The sequence below is a fragment of the Manis javanica genome, chromosome 6 (genome assembly GCF_040802235.1).
Source record: "Manis javanica isolate MJ-LG chromosome 6, MJ_LKY, whole genome shotgun sequence".
Classification (NCBI taxonomy): Eukaryota; Metazoa; Chordata; class Mammalia; order Pholidota; family Manidae; genus Manis; species Manis javanica.
The window spans coordinates 1,244,040-1,263,990 of record NC_133161.1 but is presented as its reverse complement, the minus strand read 5'-3'; the positions used below and the strand labels follow the sequence as shown (position 1 = coordinate 1,263,990).

The 19,951-nt window shown below is 39.8% G+C and overlaps 1 protein-coding gene across 11 annotated transcripts in view; it reads left to right on the top strand.

Moving 5' to 3' along the window:
* Positions 1-19,951, top strand: part of UBE3C (ubiquitin protein ligase E3C) — a 130,266-nt gene that overhangs the window by 18,616 nt on the left and 91,699 nt on the right. For 6 of the 11 annotated variants that reach the window (XM_073238122.1, XM_073238124.1, XM_073238121.1 and 3 more), the window contains exons 2-6: positions 6,890-6,943; positions 7,523-7,612; positions 10,053-10,127; positions 10,603-10,749; positions 15,529-15,644. In XM_073238122.1, the coding sequence (XP_073094223.1) occupies positions 6,890-6,943; positions 7,523-7,612; positions 10,053-10,127; positions 10,603-10,749; positions 15,529-15,644 (482 nt within the window). Of the gene's footprint in view, positions 1-6,889; positions 6,944-7,522; positions 7,613-10,052; positions 10,128-10,602; positions 10,750-10,797; positions 10,888-15,528; positions 15,645-19,951 lie in introns of those variants that run through there. The other 5 variants (XM_073238125.1, XM_073238123.1, XM_036999196.2 and 2 more) reach the window with 5 other exon arrangements.

Here is a 19,951-nt window from a genome sequence, read left to right as displayed (position 1 = left end):
GCATTTACTGTCTTGCCCTTAGCAGCTGATAAATATCTTGAGGGAGATGCTTGGATATCAGGCAAATGCTCTTTTCCTCATTTGCCCGTTGATGTGCGCATGCCTGGGTAGACCTGCCTGCAGTGTTTATTACCGTGGTGTTCCATGATGGTTTTCCTTTTTCCTTCTACATTTATTAACTGAATTCTGTGAAGAGGTTTTCTTCTTTCTTGTTTACTTACTTATTTGATTGTGTGAATATGGAGGCCCAGATGTATATTTTTCCCTGTGTGTTAAAATTTGATACTCTCACTTTTGCGTCACCTTACTCTGTTCATGAGAGAGGATCAGAAAAACTCACATCAAGGGAGAGTCCTGGGTGTAAAAGACATAAATGGAGGAACTGTTAAAGATTGGTGACGATTTAGAAGACAGAGTAAGTAAGTGCAGTGTAGGATCCTGATGGGACTCTAGCACAGGCAAAGACATTTGTGGAAAGACTGGTGTGTTTCTAAGAATCTGTAGTTTGGTAATATTGTGCCAGTGTTAATTTCCTGTCCTTGTCAACTGTACTTGTGGAGGGGGAATGGGTAAGAGAAAGGGCGAGGAAACTCATTGTGTTCTTTGCAACTTCTCTTTGTCAAAAGTGCAAAGTGAAAAGTGTTAAAAGTCAGTTGAAAGAAAAGAAAATAGTGGTGCTGATGGTATAGGAATAGTAAGCCTTGTGAAGGTGGCCTAAGAGTGTATGAAACACTCGTGTACGTGGCCATCCATGGGGGGGAGGCTCCTCCGCCTCTGCAGGTGCCTCAGGAGTAGTGGTCCTCGCTGGGCCCCTGCTCCGCTGTCCGGAGTGCCTTTGCCACTGCATAGTGTTGGCTTTTCCCCACTTTGCTGTCATTCTCCCACTGGTCTCTGCTCTAACTAACCAGGCATATGGTGCCGACTGCTCCTCTGGCTCAGGCCAGATTTTGCTGTGGGGATCTGTGTAAACACTTGTCTAGGGGTTTGGCATATCACGCAAGATCAGCCTGGAGCTTGAAGGAGCCAGCCTGTCCAGCCTAACGATTCGTTCTTCCTAGAAAGAACCAGGCTGACAGTTACAAGAATGACTGATTAGTTGAGGAGTTTTGGTGACATTTACAATATAACGTTCTTGAAATTATTTGTTGACTTCCTGAGGGAGTTTACAACACTGAAAATGTTTTATTGGATTTAGGATTTTTTGGCAAGTACTCTAATTTTGATGGCACTAAATAATGTTGGTAGTAAGATGTGGGTCTTTCTAATGTCAGCCTCAGTAGATAAGTGATTTTACATTCTGGTCTCTTCATTTGTTATGATTTTTTTTCAACTTTAAAGTCTTTCAAGCTTTAGATTTCCCAATTATATCTTTATTCTTTCTAAATTTAATCTTCCAATCATTAAAGTGGGTACAATGCTAGATATCAGGGCTATAAAGAATAAGTCTCAGATGTTATGCTTAAGGAACTCCTAATTTAATGAAGGAGAAACGGATAAATACAATTAAAATTACCTTTACTCTGTCCTTTCTAGGTGCACTAAGATGAATGTTCATCTCTTTAATTAGGCACTTTGCTGAATCTATAGGTGATGAAATCCTAGAACCTCTGTTAGATACCTAAATACAAACCCTGCTAAATATTTGATTTTATCAAGCTTGTGAGGTTCGAGCTTGGTCTGCAGGCCAGCAGCCATGATGTCCCTCCTGCCTGTATGAGCATGGGCCCCACAGAGCCACTCTCTGTGCTCATCACAGGCAGCTTTCTCTTCGGTGGACACACGTAATTGTTCCCTGCTCTTTCCTAGATTGAAGTCTAATTTGGTATCTACTCATAACTTTGATCATTCAGTTCTTGCATTTTTAACTGATGTTGTTTAAGTGTTGATTTCTTATTTTCTGCTCTGGGGGCTAAAATGCGCTCTTTCCCCAGACAGTCACACCCCCACGAGCCCTCTGTGGGTCCCTGGCTGGAGAGTGATCTCCTGCACACATGGTGGCCGGATCTTTGTAGGCGATGCTAATGTTTACCCCTGTGACTTTGATCAGTGCAGATACAGCCATTTTATGCCGTTGGAATGTAAGCCCCACGTGCCAGGTGCCCTTCAGTGAACATCAGACGTGCCAAAGCGGTCTCACACCAACGAGCCCCGAGCTCGCAGGGAAGAGGAGTGGTGGTGGTCTTCCAGGGAGGGCTTCATGGAGGAGGTCATTTACGCTGAGTCTCACCTGAGATGACTGGATGTTTGCTGGGTACGTGCGTTGGTGTCAAGAGAAAGGCCGCACCAGGCTGCAGGAAGCAGGGCGTGTGAGACAGGAAGGCCAGTTGGGGGGCACGTTGTCGTGAGGCGGCATCAGGATGTGTGTGGTGCGGGAAAAGCAGTGGAAGAAGGAGAAGTGGCAGTGTGCTGAGGCTTGGATGTGATCCCCTGGGGGCCATCGGTGGGTCTCAGGTAGTGCCTCAGGTAGGGCAGCATGCAATAGAAAGATAAGGGCAATGTAGTAGGTTTTACATAAACGGGGTTAATTTTAAAAGTTGAGCATTGAGAAGAGATGGTTCTTCTATTTGGTGTTCAGTGATCTTATAGGACATGATTGTTAGAGTAGATAGCAAGGGTTTTTTGCTTCTATTAAAGGCTTGGCAGCCCTGTGTGAGGTGGTGCAGGTGGAGGCTGGCAAGCCAGAAAGGAACTTAAGCTGAGGTGATGGGTGATTTGGACTCTGAATTTTCAATCTGTCCTCCTTCCCTGTCATTTTTATTATCCATCTGCCTTACTTGTCCATCCCATAGACATCTCAAATTCAGTGAATTTTAACTTTATCATCTCCCTTCCATCCCATAGGTCTTGTTACAGGTTCCCATAGTCTGAGCTCTCAGCCTCATCCTGGCCCCCTGCCCGACTCCTCCACGGAGAGTGGCCGCACCCAGGTCTCCCCAGCTCAGCCAACTGCGCTGTCCTCCCCAGGGGTCCCTCTTCACTGCTTCACGTGCTTTCTGCCTCCTCTGGGTTGTTCTCCCGTCTTATCATCCTGTTGAACACATCCTTCTACAATTTCTTTGGAATTCGCCTTTCCTTCTGAGCCTCTGAGAATGCCTCTTCTTTCCCCAGCTGTCTTACGCCCTGCATACACACACCTCCGTGAAAGTGTGCACTCACAAGGGCAAGGGCCACGTCTGTTCTCTACAGGCTTCGTTGCCATATCTAGAATCGTGTGTGCCCCACAGTGGGTATTCAGTAAATAGACTTCTTTTCCTCTCACCACATTATGAACTCTTAAGGAACATCTGCCTTACTTACTTTTAAACTATCTAGTGCCTAGCATGATACATGATTCAGTAAACATTTGTCTAATGAATAAATGCATCTCCTGTGTCTCGTTTGAATGGAGATGTTCTCTGAGATGGAGAAAAGGCTCTGGCTCTGACCTGGAGTTTGGTTTTAAATCCAGGTGCTGCATACCGACAGTTTACACACACAGTGATCACGCGTACGCCGTCACAGTTCTCCTTCTGGGCTGATCTGGTGTTTTATGGCAACCTTGGTGTCCCCGTCTTTCTGATGGCTCAGTCAGCCCTGCTGGGTGTTCTGTGCCCTGTGTCTCATCAGCCCCTCCTGTCCCCTTGCTTTATGAACTCATGCCAATCATGGTGATCGAGTGTTTTCCTGGCCTCCCCTCCCCACCAGCGTCCTTTTCCTGTCCCTTCCAAATTATTACATATTATGGAGACAAAGGTTTTTCCATTTCTCCAAATGTAATGTGCTCATACCTAATGTCCTTTTTCAGAGTAAATAGCACACTGCCTGAAGGCTTAGGTTCTGGACCTGTCTGAATTCAGATCTTGGCTCTACTGCTTTTGAACCTCTCTTTTCTCATCTATAAACAGGAAAAATAATAGTACTTACCCCTGTGGGTAGTAATGAGGAATACATGAATCAACCAGATCCCAGGGCTTGGCATTTAGAATGTCACTTCACACGTGGGACCCTCAGTCTGAGTCAGTTTTCCGTGTGTTGCACTGTGTCCTCCAAGCTGTGGGACAGGCGGACAGGTGCAGGCACACCAGTGCTGTGGCAGCTGGTGCTGTTCCCCTGGGACTGACCCGATGTGTGGGATTGGTTGACCTTGCCTTGTAGGCCTTTCTTCTCTGTAAATGTTCAGGAAGTGTGAGTACCCTTGAAAGGCTTTAGCATCCTTAAAAATGCAGTCTTGTTTTGTGTGTCTGTATCTGGTGCTTTGGGTTTGCTTGCTCTCCGTGCCTTGTTATTTTGGAAATGAGCTGTCTTGTCAGTGGGAAGCTTTATACCTTTGAGCACAGCTGAGAGAAGTGACCTTCACATCACATGGTGCCCTGTGTCCAAGGATTTCTCCTTACAAGAAACTGAAGGTTGCGAGTGTTCAGTTCAACACATCCAATCCGGCCTTTTGTGTTTGTGGCTCCTCCCATCTCCTAAGTGTCAAATTTAAAGTAGAATTTTTTAAAAGTACTGGTATTGAATTAGAATCCACTTAAGCTTTTTTGATACTTAGTACCTATTGTGATTTTTAAAATACTGCAACCTAGGTACTGTTTTGTAGGCCTCCAGAAGTGCTTTTCAGCTGGTATGGTTACTCCTTCTTTTAGACTACTTTGTTTTACTTAAGGAAACGTTCATTCACTTTGTAAATGTTACCTGAATACCTGCATGTGTCAGACACAGGAGCAGATGATAGCCATATAGTGGTAAGGGATCGGTGAAGTACTCCAGTCCATGGGACTTTCAGATTAGTGACAACTGAGTTTATCTGTGTAGAAGTAAATTTCGTGGCTATCTTGTCAGCCTGTACCTTTTTTTTTATTGAAGTATCATTGATATGCAATCTTATGTTGATTTCAAATACACAACGCAGTAGTTCAACAGTTACCTATTATTAAATCCTCACCCCCTCTAGTGTGGTTACTATCCATCAATGTAGAAAGATGTTGCAGAATTATTGACTGATATTCTCCATGCTGTACTACAGTGTCTGTGACCAACTTACATTATGATTGTGAATTTTGTGCCCCTTTATCACCCTCCCCCTCACCCCTGTCAGCCTCTCCCACCCCTCCCCTTTGGTAACCAGTCACTTCTCAGTGTCTGTGTGTCTAGTGCTGTTTTGTTCCTTCTGTTTTGCTTTGTTTTTATATTCTACAAATAACTGAAATGATGTATTTGTCTTTCTCCACCTGACTTATCTCACTGAGCGTGATTTCCTCCAGCTCCATCCATGTTGCAAATGGCAGGATTTCTTTTCTTTTTATGGCTGAATAATATTCCATTGTGTACATGTACCGTATCTTTATCCATTCATCTATTGATGGACACTTAGGTCGCTTCCGTATCTTGGCTATTGTAAATAGTGTCACGATAAACATAGTGTGCCTATCTTTTTGGATCAAGGATTTTGTTTTCTTTGGGTAAATTCCTAGGAGTGCAATTACCGGGTCTAATGGTATTTCTGTATTTAGTTTTCTGAGGAACCTCCATACTGCTTTTCCACAGTGGCTGCACCAGTTTACATTCCCACCAACAGTGTAGGAGGGCTCCTATTTCTCTACACCCTTGCCAGTGTTTGTCATTTCTTTTGGATAGTCTGTAAAGGTATCTTTATTTTAAAGGTAAAATGTTGCTTTATTTAGTTTCACACTTAAAGTACATTTTTTCATAGTTTTAATAGTATATTCCATTTTAATAAATCTTAGTTCTTAAGCTGTAACCAAATAATGAATATTAAATCTGGACAAACAGTGATAGAGGGAAAAGAGATCACAGGTGTAAACACACCCATTTTGTTCACACATAAAAGTAATGGTGGGAGTAGACCTTTACTTGTATCGAGCAGCTTTCCATGACTCAGCTTTTTTAGATTTTCCATTCCCTGTCCTCCTCCTAATTAATTAATAAAGTTTAAAACAAATTATTCTTTCTGACTTTGGACATGTGGTAGGTAAAGGTTTTTTATTTGAAATGCAAGAACTGAAATTGTCTAATGGAAAATATCTGGAGGATTTAGTTCTCTGGCTTTACATTTTTTGTCAGAAACTTGTCATTTTGCACATTGTGTGTTCATTCACTATCAACATGTAATTTTACATTGGCTTGGTTACTTGCTTTCTGACACTACCCTGACAGGATGTATGTTTTTATTACAAAATTAATTTTTCTAATGATTCATATGTAGTGTCTTAGACCTTAGACCTTTAATTATATTTAGGATTAAATTTACAAATATAAAATGCTCCCATATGCTATCAGCTGGAACAGTTCTGGGGGACGAGGGTTGCCTTTAAGTATTTTTATTTTATTTGAATGTTTAACTTTCCCACGTTACTTTTCAGTTCCTTTCACATACCAAGTAATTTTGTTCAAAGTTTAGTTTCACTTATGAGGAAAAAACTACTTTTTAAAATACAGTAACAAATTGATTTTGTCATCAAAATTTGTATTGAGATCGTTGTAGACTCACATGCAGCTGTTAGAAATAATACATAAAGATCCTGTGTTCACATTGCCTAGGAGCTCCCCATAGGAGTTACATTTTTGCAAAACCTAGTATATCACAACCAGGATATTAATGCTGGCACAATGCACTCATCTTATTCAGATCTCACTAGTTTCACTTGAACGTTCTGTGAGTGTAATGGAACCAGATTTTATTCGTAGAAAATTGCTGAAATACTAAATTTAATTAGATCTGTGACCTTCGGGGAAACCATTTAACCTCTTATGCCTCAGATATCTCAAGTCAGATCATTTGATTCGATGATCTTTAGAATCCTTTTTAGCTCAAAACACTACAGTTTTTGTATGAGAGTATTCTAGAATCTGAAATTATAATCTTTTCAATCTTTTCTCTTTTTGTGTTTAGGAAGAAAAGGCTTCTCTTTTACATCGTACTCAGGAAGAAAGAAGAAAGAGAGAGGTAAAAGCTACTTGGTACTTGTCTCCGTAGATAAGCATTTTTCCATAGCATTTAAGTCTTGGTTTTACTCATACAGTTACGTGTATGTATGTTATATCTGACATAAGATATGTGTGTGTATGAAGCTTTAGAAAGATTTCTGAATTTGTTGGATTTTATATTAAGTCATTTATTCTGGAGCCAGTGGAGAAAAATTGGGCTAAATGGGACTTCCCAGAATAGAAAGGGAAACAGGCTTTTAGTTTGTTCATTTACTTGCGTACAATGTGATTTCCAGAAGATTTAGAAAGATTTAGTATGTAATGTTCATTCTTGCCAAGCAAAAGGAGAAAACTCACTGTTAAGGGAAATATCTTCACTATTTGTGAAGAAGATAAATAAAAGGAAATAATGATATTCATCTTATTCTTTATTTTACATTTCATCTTTCTGATGAAAGTTTCTTAAAATGGGCTTATTTTATTCATTAATCACCAATTGCAGTATCTTATGGCCTACTTTTCTAGATAGTTTTTTTGTTTTATTTTTAACAATTCACTCATACCTTTAACAAATACTAATTGAGAGCTTATATTCCAGGTACTGTTCTGCTTGCTGGCTGTAGAGATGATGAGTGAGACAGTGTCCTGCTTGGTGTTGGACACAGATGTTAACCAAGACATGGCGATGGTGATGAGTGCTCTGGGGCAGTAGAGCCATGTGCTAGTAGTGGGGAAGGCCTGCTGGAGATGGGGTGTTCAGGGAGGGCTTCTCTGAGCCGGCTAGAGTTGAGTGAGTTCATGAAAAGAAGCTGCCTTGTGAAAAGCTGGAGGAAGAGCATTCCTGGCCAGGGGAACAGCCAATGCGGAGATTTTGTGTTCCTCCACCTTAGCTCTGTGGACATCTTGACAGGATGATTCTTTGTTGTGGGGAATGTCCTATACATTGGAGGGCACAGCGGCATCTCTGGCCTTTGCCCACTACCCCCCCCCCCCCCCCCCGCCAGATAGCTCAGATGACCAGAAATGTCCACACAGCACCAGATGTTCTTGGCTGGTAAAACCGCCTCAGTAGGAAATCACCGCTCAGATAGGAAGAGTATTGGTTGATGTTTCATTGTTTCTGGACAGTTCTCAGCCATCCTCTCAGGAGTGCTTCTTCTCCATTCTCCCTGTCGCCTTCTCCTTCTACTCAAATTCCAAATATATTCAGCCTTTGCATTGTGTCCCAGGTGCTCCTGTGCTCTTTTCTATATGTTTATGCTTTTGAGTATCTGTGCTGTGGTTTGGGTATTTCCTTCTGGCCTAACTTCTCATTTTCAGATTATCTCTCAAGCAATGTCTAATGGTTAAATACGTCTACTGAATTTCAGATTTGTTATTTCAGTTCTAGAGTTTTCGTTGATTCTTTTATTTCCCAATTCTCTTATCTTTTAATTTTATAAATATAATTGTAGATTTTTAAAGATCATCTTTAAACTTCAGTATTTGGATGTCCTGTGGGTTTATATCTGTTGTTTGTCCTCTTGATTTTTAGTTCTTCTGTCTTTTGCCTGGTTATTTTTGTTGAATACAGGACATTATTATATATGCCAAACTGAAGAGATATCTTCAGGCTCTAGAATATGATCTCTTTTTGGAGAACATTATAGGGCAGGCAGTAGGGAGAGAGACAGATCACCTTTAACTAATATAGGGTTGAACTGGTTTGAGGCCGGCCTTCAGTCCTGGTGAGGATTGATCTGTTTCCAGTACCTCTAGTTGTATGTAGCCTTCTGTTCCCAGCAGAGGCTGGGGTGTTACTAAGACTTACTCAATGAACAAATTGATGAATAAAAATAAATGTTTTAAAAACTCATGGGATGGTACATGAGTTTTTAATCAAGTGCTCTTAGACTCATCATAATAATGAATAGATTCCCAAACTAGGTTTAAGCTCAGGGATTCCCTTGTAACCATTGCATGCTCAGAAGTACACCTGTATGACCTGATGCTGTTTTCAAACCTCAAGATTGTGTGAGTGTATATGTGCTTGTTAAGCCTGGTAAGTGGAATTCACAGGAGAAGTGGAACAATGTCATGTGGTAAGACAGAGTATAGATTTTAGTGTCATACCTGAGTTTGAATTCTGACTCTCACATCTTTTGGTATCACTTAATCTTTATGGAAATCTCAGTTTCTGCATCTTTATGCAGGAGTAATACTCATCTGTAAGATCACTGCAGGAATGCATATAAAGTGTCTCTCTAGGGCTGCGTATATCAGGCTGTCAAACAGCGGTAGCTGCAGTGGGTATAATGACGGTGATGATGATGAATACATATTTTTGCTGTGTACTGTCACTTACATTTTTAAGTCTTGAGTCATTAAAACTTGGAGTTTTCTACTTTGAAACAAGAAAGTGATCTTAAAAAATGTTTGTGCTCTTTTTATATTTAAAACTAAAAAATTTTTTAAAGTCTTAACTGTGCTGGTGGGATTATAAAATGGTAGAGCCATTTTAGAAAAAGGCTGGAGGTCCTCAAATATTAATTCTGCTCCTAGGCATACATCCAAGAGAAACAGAAACCTATGTCCATACAAAAACTTTACAGGAATGTCCACAGCTGCATGAGTCATGAAAACAACCCGAATGTCCATCAGCTAATAAATGGAAAAACAAAATACAATGGAATATTAATTGACCATAAAAATGAGTGAAGTACTAACACATGATACAACCTGGATATACCTTGAAAACGTCATTTCGGTGGAAAAAACAGACTCAAAAGGCCACATATTACATGATTACATTATGTGAACTGGCCAGAATAAGCAGTTCCATACAGATAGAACATGTGTTAGTGGTTGCCAGGGCCGGGGGTGGGTGGGTGGGGGCGCTGGTGGGGAATGTGGGTTGATTGTTGTTGGATACAGTTTTTCCAGGGGTGGTTGATGAAAGTGTTCTAAAATTAGACTGGTGGTGATTGTGCAACTTTGAATATTTTAAAAATTGGTGAATGACACATTTAAAAAGAGTGAATTTTGTGGTGTGTGGAATTATGTAGCTGGGTTTTATTTTTTTAAGTGCTTACTAGCCTAAATATCTTCCTCACTGATACCGATTGTTCCCTCCCTTCTCCATTATTCAGGAAGAAAGGCGAAGATTGAAAAATGCAATAATTATCCAGTCATTTATTCGAGGATACAGAGTCAGAAAACAGCAAGTAAGTTTGTTTTTTTAACCGAGGAAGAATGAGAAAGGCATGCAAGATCTTATTTCAAATATGGTCTTTGATTCTTAGAAGTAGAATTCATTTTGTAAGTATTTTTGTACACCTGTTAATGAAAGTTAATGTTGATAATAGTATTTTTGCCAATAATTAATTTTATTAGTTTTCATATACGCAAAGATTTTTATAGATAGTTGAGTTTTTAGATGATTTTAAAATAATAAAATACAAATATGGGCCAAACCACAGCTAAAGATAAAAACTGAAAGCAGTGTAGAAGGCTCTAAGTGGGCATCCAAGGGTCCTCAATCACATCCCAGGCATTGTCGTTTCTGACGTAGCCCCTTACTGATCACCGCCTAGTCGGCGTCCTGACTGCCGGTCCCGACGCCGCTGGTGGAGCTTCACCGGGCATGCAGACCGGCCTTCATGCCTCCGCAGCCTTGCATGTTGTTTGTTCTCTTCCCAGTGCTCCATCCAAAGAAGTGCGTTTGATCGTTGCGCTGACTTGTCACAGTCTGGTGGCACCTTTTCTGTTGCTAATGGCCCCAATCTGACCCTTCTGGTGAGGCAACTTCTGTTTTTTTATAAACAGAATGAAGACTCAAAACGTCTGGTGAGTGTTAACTACATTTTCATTTATCCTTGTTTACATATTTTCCAGCTCTTTTTAAATGTGGTCAGCTGACCCGTCCAGTATGTCTCGCCTGTTTGAGCCTCTGTCCTCAGTCGGCCACGCGAGGGCATCTCTGTGGTAATGTGTTGTGCCTCTTAAAAACAATGCACATTTACAATAGATTTTTCTTCTCTTTTTTTATTTCTGGAAAATTTCAAATAAAAAAAAAAAGTGGAATAATATGTTGAGCAATCCAACCACCTACCCATTACCTGGTCTCCACGATCACGTACCTTATTTCATACATTTGTCCTAAATTCCATAGTGTGTTAATTTGCAAATACTGTATCATCAGTCTCTAAACTGTAGGGTCTGTTTTTTAAAACATCTAAAATATAATTGGATTACTTTAAAATTTTATAGGCTTCTGATGATAACAGTGATGGGGAATATTTTGTATTAATGGTGGAAGGTACACACAGACATACAGTTGAATGATACTAAAAAAAATGGAACTTGTTATTGTGCCCAGTTTCCCAGGAAATATTAAGAGATTTGTATGTGGTTATTACGTTGAATTTGTATTTATTCTTAGAAATTTGTTTACTTGTAATAAAAAGTTTGAAATTGCATTACAAGACAGGATACAGTGAAAAGCACGCCTTCCTTACAGACACACATAAAAGAAAGCGCTGTATGAAGTGAGCACACAGGACGAGGAATACTTTATTGCTTCTGTGGTGTTTGGCTTTAAAACCTAGCATTGCTTCCTGAGTTGAGCTAGGCTGGAACATGGGCAGAGCTGACCGTAAACCACAGCCAGTATAGAGAGGCAGTAAAAATGGGATAGTCTTCCCATTCTGGACTGTCCTTAATTGCAGGCTTTTTCTGGGCTCTCTAAAGTTTAAGAGAAAAAGAATGAGGAAAGTACAACAGGAGACAGTCTGGCTTGCCCTCTGAAACAGCCCATCCTCGTCTTCGTGTACTCTAACCTTGTATATTGGAAGCTCATCTGCACAGACATGTGGGTGCTGCTGTCTGTTTCTCCAGGGCACCCCTGTCTGCAGAGACGCTCCTGCCACACCACAGGTGGAGGTCTCTGCAGCAGTTCCTGCATGGCTTCTGAGCATGGTGCATCTGCACAGTCCACTTTCGGAAGCCATTAGTGAAGAGCCCGGAGGTGAATGTGCGTGTCTGACTCCAGGCCCTAGGTGCATACAAAGTGAATTGCTCATGTATAGATTCCAAAACCCTGAACAGATTAAATGTTATCAGACCTGGGTTAAGGTAACAAAAATGAACTTCAGTGTTTATTCATTTTGCAGACAAAAATGCAAAAACAGTAAGCTAATCATATGTAGGGGAAAATATCCTGCTCCCATTCAAGGAGCATGATGCCACTCTGTGTCTTCCTAAGACAGTTTATGCAAAAAAAAGTATATATGACTATCCCTTCCTCACCTCCCTTTATTTTTTTATTATTATGACTTGAAATATGGTCTCTGCTGAAATAGTGTGATGTGACCATATGTTCTTTGTGTATGTTTTCTTGAATTACTTTGGAGGTAGCAATTGCCTCACTATGTTTAATTTTCTTTGAATCCCTGAGAAAGCCTTCTGGCCCCTTCCAGCAGTACTGTGAAAGGCTTCTCCGTACGGGTTTCCACAATGAGAGAATGAAGTCTCAGTGCCCTGTTTCCTGCTGGAGCAGCTCCCGTGTCCTGGGAACCTCTTGCCCCGGCTTGGATCCGCTGCTCTCCAGGCCTGCTCTTACCTTAGGAAATCATTTTGCTTTACTTCATTTTCACATCTTCTTTCCTGATTCCAAATCTTACTCCTTTCTTGGTTACTCCCTTGTTTTATTTATGTGCATCCTTAGTTGACTTCCCAAGAAAGATTGAACAAGAAAATAAGTTTTGAAACTTTACTCATCTGCACTGAGTAAATAACAACAAAAAGTTAAACAAAGTACTTTAATGTAGTGATACTAGAACTTTCTGGATGATGTTGGTACATATGTCTGTGTTACAAATACAGTATCAATACCTAGTCCAGAAAGTGTTCATGTAAAAGGCCCCTGCTGTTTTGAGTTGTTTTTCCCTGTGGACAACATGAAACATAACTACTTGTTTAATATATTTACAGCCTCGTTCTCATGGTTCTCACAGTTACCCTTTAGATCCCTGTAATGTTTTTTTTGTTTTTTTTGTTTTTTTTTTTTTCTCGTCAGTCTCCAATCTTCTGAAGCATAACGAACAAGTTCTTACATGGTGAACGAATTCTTACATAGTGAATAAATTCTTACATGGTGAACAGTACAAGGGCAGTCATCACAGAAACTTTCGGTTTTGATCATGCAATATGACCTATAAACAATCAGGTCAAATATGAATATTCGTTTGATTTTTGTACTTGATTTATATGTTGATCCCACATTTCTCCTATTATTATTATTATTTTTATTTTTAATAAAATGCTGAAGTGGTAGGTAGATGCAAGATAAAGGTAGAAAACATAGTTTAGTGCTGTAAGAAGGCAAATGTAGATGATCAGATGATCAGGTGTGTGCCTATGGACTAAGTATTAATCCAGGCTAGACAAGGGCATCAAGACATCCACGGATGCAGAAGATTTCTCTCAAAGCAGGGGGGGTGAGGTTCTGAGCCTCACCTCTGTTGATCCCCAAATTCTCACCTGATGGCCCCCCTGCGACTGTGCCTGTCTTAGGTTGTTCCTCCCTTGAGGAATCTTACCCGTCTCTGGCTAACCAGTCATCTTCTGGGGCCATACAGGGAAATGTAAAGTTGGTAAGTGAGAGAGAAGCCATATTGTTTGCAAAGGTTAGCTTTTTACTTCTTTGCAGATTTATGCCCTGTGGTTTCTATGCCCAGCACTTGTCTCGAGGTATCTTTACCACCTGGAGGAATTATGATACTCGGTAAATTCGATATGAGGCACGAATTCTATTTAAGGGTTGTAATTAGGAAGGAAGAAGAAAAGCTATAGATGTAGCATATGAAGGAAACTTGGGAGGATTGATTATTTCTTTGACATATCTTCTTGTATAGTACCTTAAGTATGTATAGGTTTTAAACTACTAACTAATTTGCACACATATATTAACATAATAGGAATACGGTGACATAAACAAAGCAAATCTATAATTACCATCCATCTCCAGTGAAGCCAAGAAAACCATTTAGGCACCCTAGGCATTTGTGAAAATTTATCTATGATATGATGGATATTGTCCAACTGTACTTGAACCATCAGACAAATTAAAGCAGCCCATTTCTGGGATCTGTTCACATCCCATATGTTCTTTTAACCATAGATAGTCTATAGTCATGAGATTTTGGAGTGCTACAACTTGCACCCCTCCCAACTCCTGGTTGAGTTCCAACAGTACAGATCCGGTCAAATTAGTTGTCTCACTGTATGCACCTGCCAGCCTAGACATCTCCCTCCTCATTCTTATGGCAAGTCCAGGAGATGGTGGGCTGGATGCAGCCACAACCGCAGCATCGTCCGAGATCCCTGTAATGTTTAGTTGCTGTATGTCCTATTTTTATTTGTTCACAGATAGTACAGATTTTATAATGAACTGCATGTGGAGAGTGCAGAAAGATTTTGTATCATATTAGTTATTGAGGAAATACGGACATGGGAACTCAAACACCTCAAGAAGAAAGCTTGTGTGTGTGGGAGTGGGTCACAAGGTATTTCCACCCAATCTAGGACATGCTCTAATTTGTTGCACAGAATGCTTTTGCATTCATATTTTAAGTGTTAACATTTTACATCAAATAAGTGTTACTGCTAAAGAAGAATCTCCTAAGATAACAGGCAAAAAAAAGTTATGTGGCACATTTATAACTAGTCACATTTAAGAAGCTATCTTAAATTTTAAGTTCTCAATGGGTCTTATGAAGTGAACAAGTAACTGTCTTACAAAAATATAGTAGAGAAAGAAGAAGAGATTCCTTATTAGAGGCCAAGTTTTCAAGATCATTTATGGCAGCTGTAGCCATATCGGATAGGCGCCTGGATGCCAGTTAGATGGAAGTCTAACTTAACATTTGCTAAACACGTTGAGCGATCATTGTGTTCAGGAGATTGTGGGGTTCTGGCCAGCTCAACCCCATCCCTTACCTTTTCCGGCTGTATTGAGGTAATTCAGCAAATACAGTTGTACCCTATTTAAAGTACACACTGTGATGATTTCATGTAAGTGAACTTTGTGACAGGATTCCTCCCATCTAGTTCATCTAGTTAGTGACACACCCATCACCTCACATATCACATACCTGATGTTTTACTGGGAATAGTGGGACTTTATGATTACCTTTCCTACAAAAACTCCATGCTGTTTGGGAAGGGGAGTGTCCGAAAAGGGAAAGGATGCTGGAGACATGGGAAGAAGGCAAAAAGAAGAAACGGAAGTCCTGTGTGACACATGACCTGTAATGTGTTTCTCATACAGTTTTATATAGACTGCTGATTTGTGCAAATGAACTGTGCTTCAGATTTACATGACTTTTAAGTGTACTTTAGTAATAAATTTAGTACTTTAATACTGATGTGCTATTTTAAGATGGAAATCCAAAACATGTATACTACTAAATAAAACCTGACTTAGACTTACCTCTTATTATGTTTTGATAAGTTTTGATTAGGTATTTATTTACCAGTTAGGGAAATTTGGAATGTTATATAATTCAGTGAACACTTAGCTTTTTATGGAGTAAGAGTTGTAATTGGTATGTTTTGCTGTTTCAGATATGGATGTATCAGAACTTAATTAAACACAGCTCTCTGTTTGTCCAGCAGTTGGATGGATCTGAGAGACTGACATGCTTATTTCAGATAAAGAGGCTGATGAGCCTCTGTTGCAGGTAATCCCATTATATCAGGTTCTGTGATAAGGTGCTCGCTTGGAATGTCTAAAGGGACACCTTTTTTTCATTTTCTTATTCAGTGGTTTTCCTTATTTTTTTAAAACTATGGACTGTTCTGTGTGTTATTAAAATTTTCACTCCCGGTGATACTGGCCTGTAGGTATTAAAATGTGCATATAACTAACCTCCAGCTCATATTTTCTTCCAAGTATGCCCTGGAACTCTCTTGTGGAATGCCAGGCATCCTGGTCACTGATGAGTGGCTTGGCAGCGCAGAGAATCCCGTGAGGGCGACCCCACCCTCCAAGGGTCTCTGCCGAGGGGCAGGCTCTTCAGAGCAGATCTCCCATCAGGCCCTCATTATGATTTATGTAGGAACTTAAAATGACTCAACGTCTGACTTTTGTGGATTCGGTTTGCAAAAGAACAGTATTTAGGTAACTTGCACTGTAGTAACTTGCTCCTTTAGGAAGGAGCGAAGATGTCTTTACTATTTTTTAAAAACTTGCTTTTGCCCAGTAGCAAAATTTTCACATGATTCTGAGCCTTCAGTATAATTTTAGTTAACTTTCTGGAAGCTGCACATAGTAAAGTTTATTTGGGATTGCTGTGGGGGAACTAGGCCTATTAGCTGGCTTTTCCAGGCTGTTTTGCTGGACTAAAGATAGGAGGAGAGAACCTGTCGGAAGGGGAAACCTGGAGGATCACAGATCCCAGGAAGTCTTATTTTTGCTCACTCCCTGTGTTCCTTGGAAGCACATTGCATGTATTTGCTCTCTGGAGCGGGAGTGTGCGAACCTTCTCTGAGTGCCTGTGTAGCAAGTGTTTGAGGGTCAGTGGGCTGCCCGCGGGCCGCTCCCTCTGCTTTCTCCTTCCTCGCACCCTTCCAGGACGCAAGGAGTGCTGTTCAGGCCCAAGCCACACACAGTCTGTGGTCAGTGTGGCCCATAGGGTGCAGTTTACGAACACTTAATGTTCTTGTTAAAAGATTCATTTAGCAAATAATTTTAATAGACAATATATCAAAATGTAATTTCTCCTTTTTTCCTAATATTCTGTTTTGAAAATATTCTAACACCAGAAAAGTTGGAAGAATATCTTTATATCCTCCACCTAGATTTGAAGTTAACATCTGACTACATTTGCTTTCTCTCTCTCCATGTGGACGTTGTTTTCCTTTTCTTTTTTTTTATTGAAGTATTGTTGATATAAATCTTACCTCAGTTTCAAGTATACAACACAGTGGTTCAGCAGTTCCCTATGTCAATAAATCTTCACCCCCGCTAGTGCAGTTACTATTTGTAGGAGGATGTTACAGAATTATTGGCTATATTCTCTATGCTGTCCTACCATCCTCATGACCAACTTATATTATGATTGAGAATTTTTGTGCCCTTTTATCCCCTCATTCTTCCCACCACCCACTGTGGCCCCTCCCCCGTGGTACCCACCAGTCCCTTCTCATTGTCTATGAGTTTACTGCTATTTTGTTCATTCTGTTTTTAGATTCCACAAATAAGTGAAATCACATGGCATTTATGTTTACTCGCCTGGCCTATTTAACTGAGCGTAATACCCTCTAGGTCCATCCATGTTGTCACAAATGGCAGCATTTCTTTTTTATGACTGGATAATATTCCACTGTGTACGTGTACCACATCTTTATCCATTCATCTACTGATGCATACTTTGGTTCCTTCCGTATCTTGGCTATTGTCAGTAATGCTGAGATAAACATAGGGGTGCTTGTATCTTTTCAAATCAGAGATTTTGTTTTCTTTTTGGTAAATTCCTAGAAGTGGAATTACTGGGTCATGTGGTATTTCTATTTTTAGTTTTTTGAGGAACCTCTGTACTGCTTTCCACAGTAGCTGCATCAATTTACATTCCCACCAACAGGGTAGGAGGGTTCTGTGTTTTCCACATCCTTGCCAGCACTTGGTATTTCTTTCTCATCTTTTGGTAGTGGCCATTCTGACTGGTATGAGGTGATGGCTCACTGCGGTTTTGATTTGCATTTTCCTGATGATGAGCTATGTGGAGCATCTTTTCATGTGCCTGTTGGCCATCTGTATTTCTTCTTTGGAGAAATGTCTGTTCAGGTCCTCTGCCCATTTTTAATGGGGTTATTTGGTTTTTTGGTGTTGATTCATGTGAGTTCTTTATATATTTTGGATGTTAACCCTTATGGGATAAATTGTTTACAGATATATCCTCCCATACTATAGGATGCCTTTTTGTTCTGCTGATGGTATCCTTTGTTGTACAGGGTTTTAGTTTGATGTAGTCCCACTTGTTCATTTTTTATTTTGTTTCCCTTGCCCAAGAAGATGTGTCCAGGAAAAAATTGCTGAAGCATATATTGAAGAGATTTTTGCCTGTATTTTCTTCTAAGAGTTTTATGGTTTCATGACTTACATTCAGATCTTTGATCCATTTCAAGTTTACTTTTGTGTATGGAGTTAGACAATAATCCAATTTCATTCCCTTACATGTAGCTGTCCAGTTTTGCAAACACCAGCTGTTGAAGAGGCTGTCATTTCCCCACTGTATATCCATGGCTCCTTTATTGTATATTAATTGGCCATATATGAGTGGTTTATATCTGGGCTCTTTATTCTGTTGCACTGATCTATGGGTCTGTTTGTGTGCCGGTACCAAATTGTTTTGATTACTATTGCTTTGTAGTAGAGCTTGAAGTTAGCATAATCCCCCCAGCTTTGTTCTTCCTTCTCAGGATTGCTTTGGCTGTTGGGGTCTTTTGTGGTTCCATATGAATTTTAGAACTATTTGCTCTAGTTCATTGAAGAGTACTTTTGGTATTTTGATAGGGATTGCACTGAGTCTGTAGATTGCTTTAGGCAGAATGGCCATTTGATGATATTAATTCTTCTATCCATGAGCATGGGATGTATTTCCATTTATTGGTGTCTTTGATTTCCCTCATGAGTGTCTGTTACATTTTCAGAGTACAGGTCTTTCACCTCCTTGGTTAGGTTTATTCGTAGGTATTTTATTATTTTTGATGCAATTGTGAATGGAATTGTTTTCCTGGTTTCTCTTTCTGCTAGTTCATTGTTAGTATATAGGAAAGCAGCAAATTTTCTGTATTAATTTTGTACTCTGCAACTTTGCTGAATCCAGTTATTAGTCCTAATAGTTTTTTGGTGGAGTCTTTAGGGTTTTCTATGTACAATATCATGTCATCTGCAAACAGCAACAGTTTAACTTATTCCTTACCAGTCTGGATGCCTTTTATCTCTTTGTATTGTCTGATTGCTGCAGCTACGACCTCCAGTAGTACCATGTTGAATAACTGGGGAGAGTGAACATCCTTGTCTTGTTCCTGATCTTAGAGGAAGAGCTTTCAGCTTTCTGCTATTAAGTGTGATGTTGGCTGTGGGTTTGTCATATGTAGCCTTTGTTGCATTGTGGTACATATCACTGTGCCCATTTCGTTGAGAGTTTTCATCATGAATAGCCATGGAATTTTGTCAAATGCTTTTTCAGCATCTGTTGAGATGATCATGTGGTTTTTATCTCTTTCTTTTTGTTAATGCGGTGTGTTGTATTGATGGATTTACAAATATTGTAATATCCATCCTTGCATCCATGGATAACTCCCACTTGGTCATGATGGATGATACTATTTTGTTGAGGATTTTTGCTTCTGTATTCATCAGGGGTATTGTCTTTTTTTTTTTTCCTTCTTTTTTTGTGGTATCTTTGTCTGGTTTTGGTATTAGAGTGATGCTGGCCTCATAGAATGAGTTTGGAAGTATTCCCTCCTCTTCTGTTTTTTGGAAAACTTTAAGGAGGATGGGTATTAGGTCTTCCTTAAATGTTTGGTTCAGCTGTGAAGCCATCTGGTCCTGGATTGTGAATTTCATTGCTGGTAACTGGTCTGTTCGGATTTTCCGTTTCTTCCTGGGTCAACCTTAGAAGGCTGTACTTTTCTAGGAATTTGTCCATTTCTTGTAAGCTGCCCAGTTTATTAGATTATTATTTTTCATAGTACTCTATAATAATTCTTTATATTTCTGTGGTGTCAGTTGTAACTTCCTTCTTCATTTCTGATTTTATTTGTGACTCTTTTTTTCTTGATAAGTCTGACTACGGGTTTTGTCTATTTTGTTTATCTTCTCAAAAAACCAGTTTTTGGTTTCATTGATTTTTTTCCTATTTTATTTTTCTGTATTTTATGTGTGCTCTGATCTTTATTATGTCCTTCTTGCTGCTGATTTTGAGTTTCATTTGTTCTTTTTCTAGTTTCTTTAGTTGTGAGTTTAGACTGTTTGTTTGGA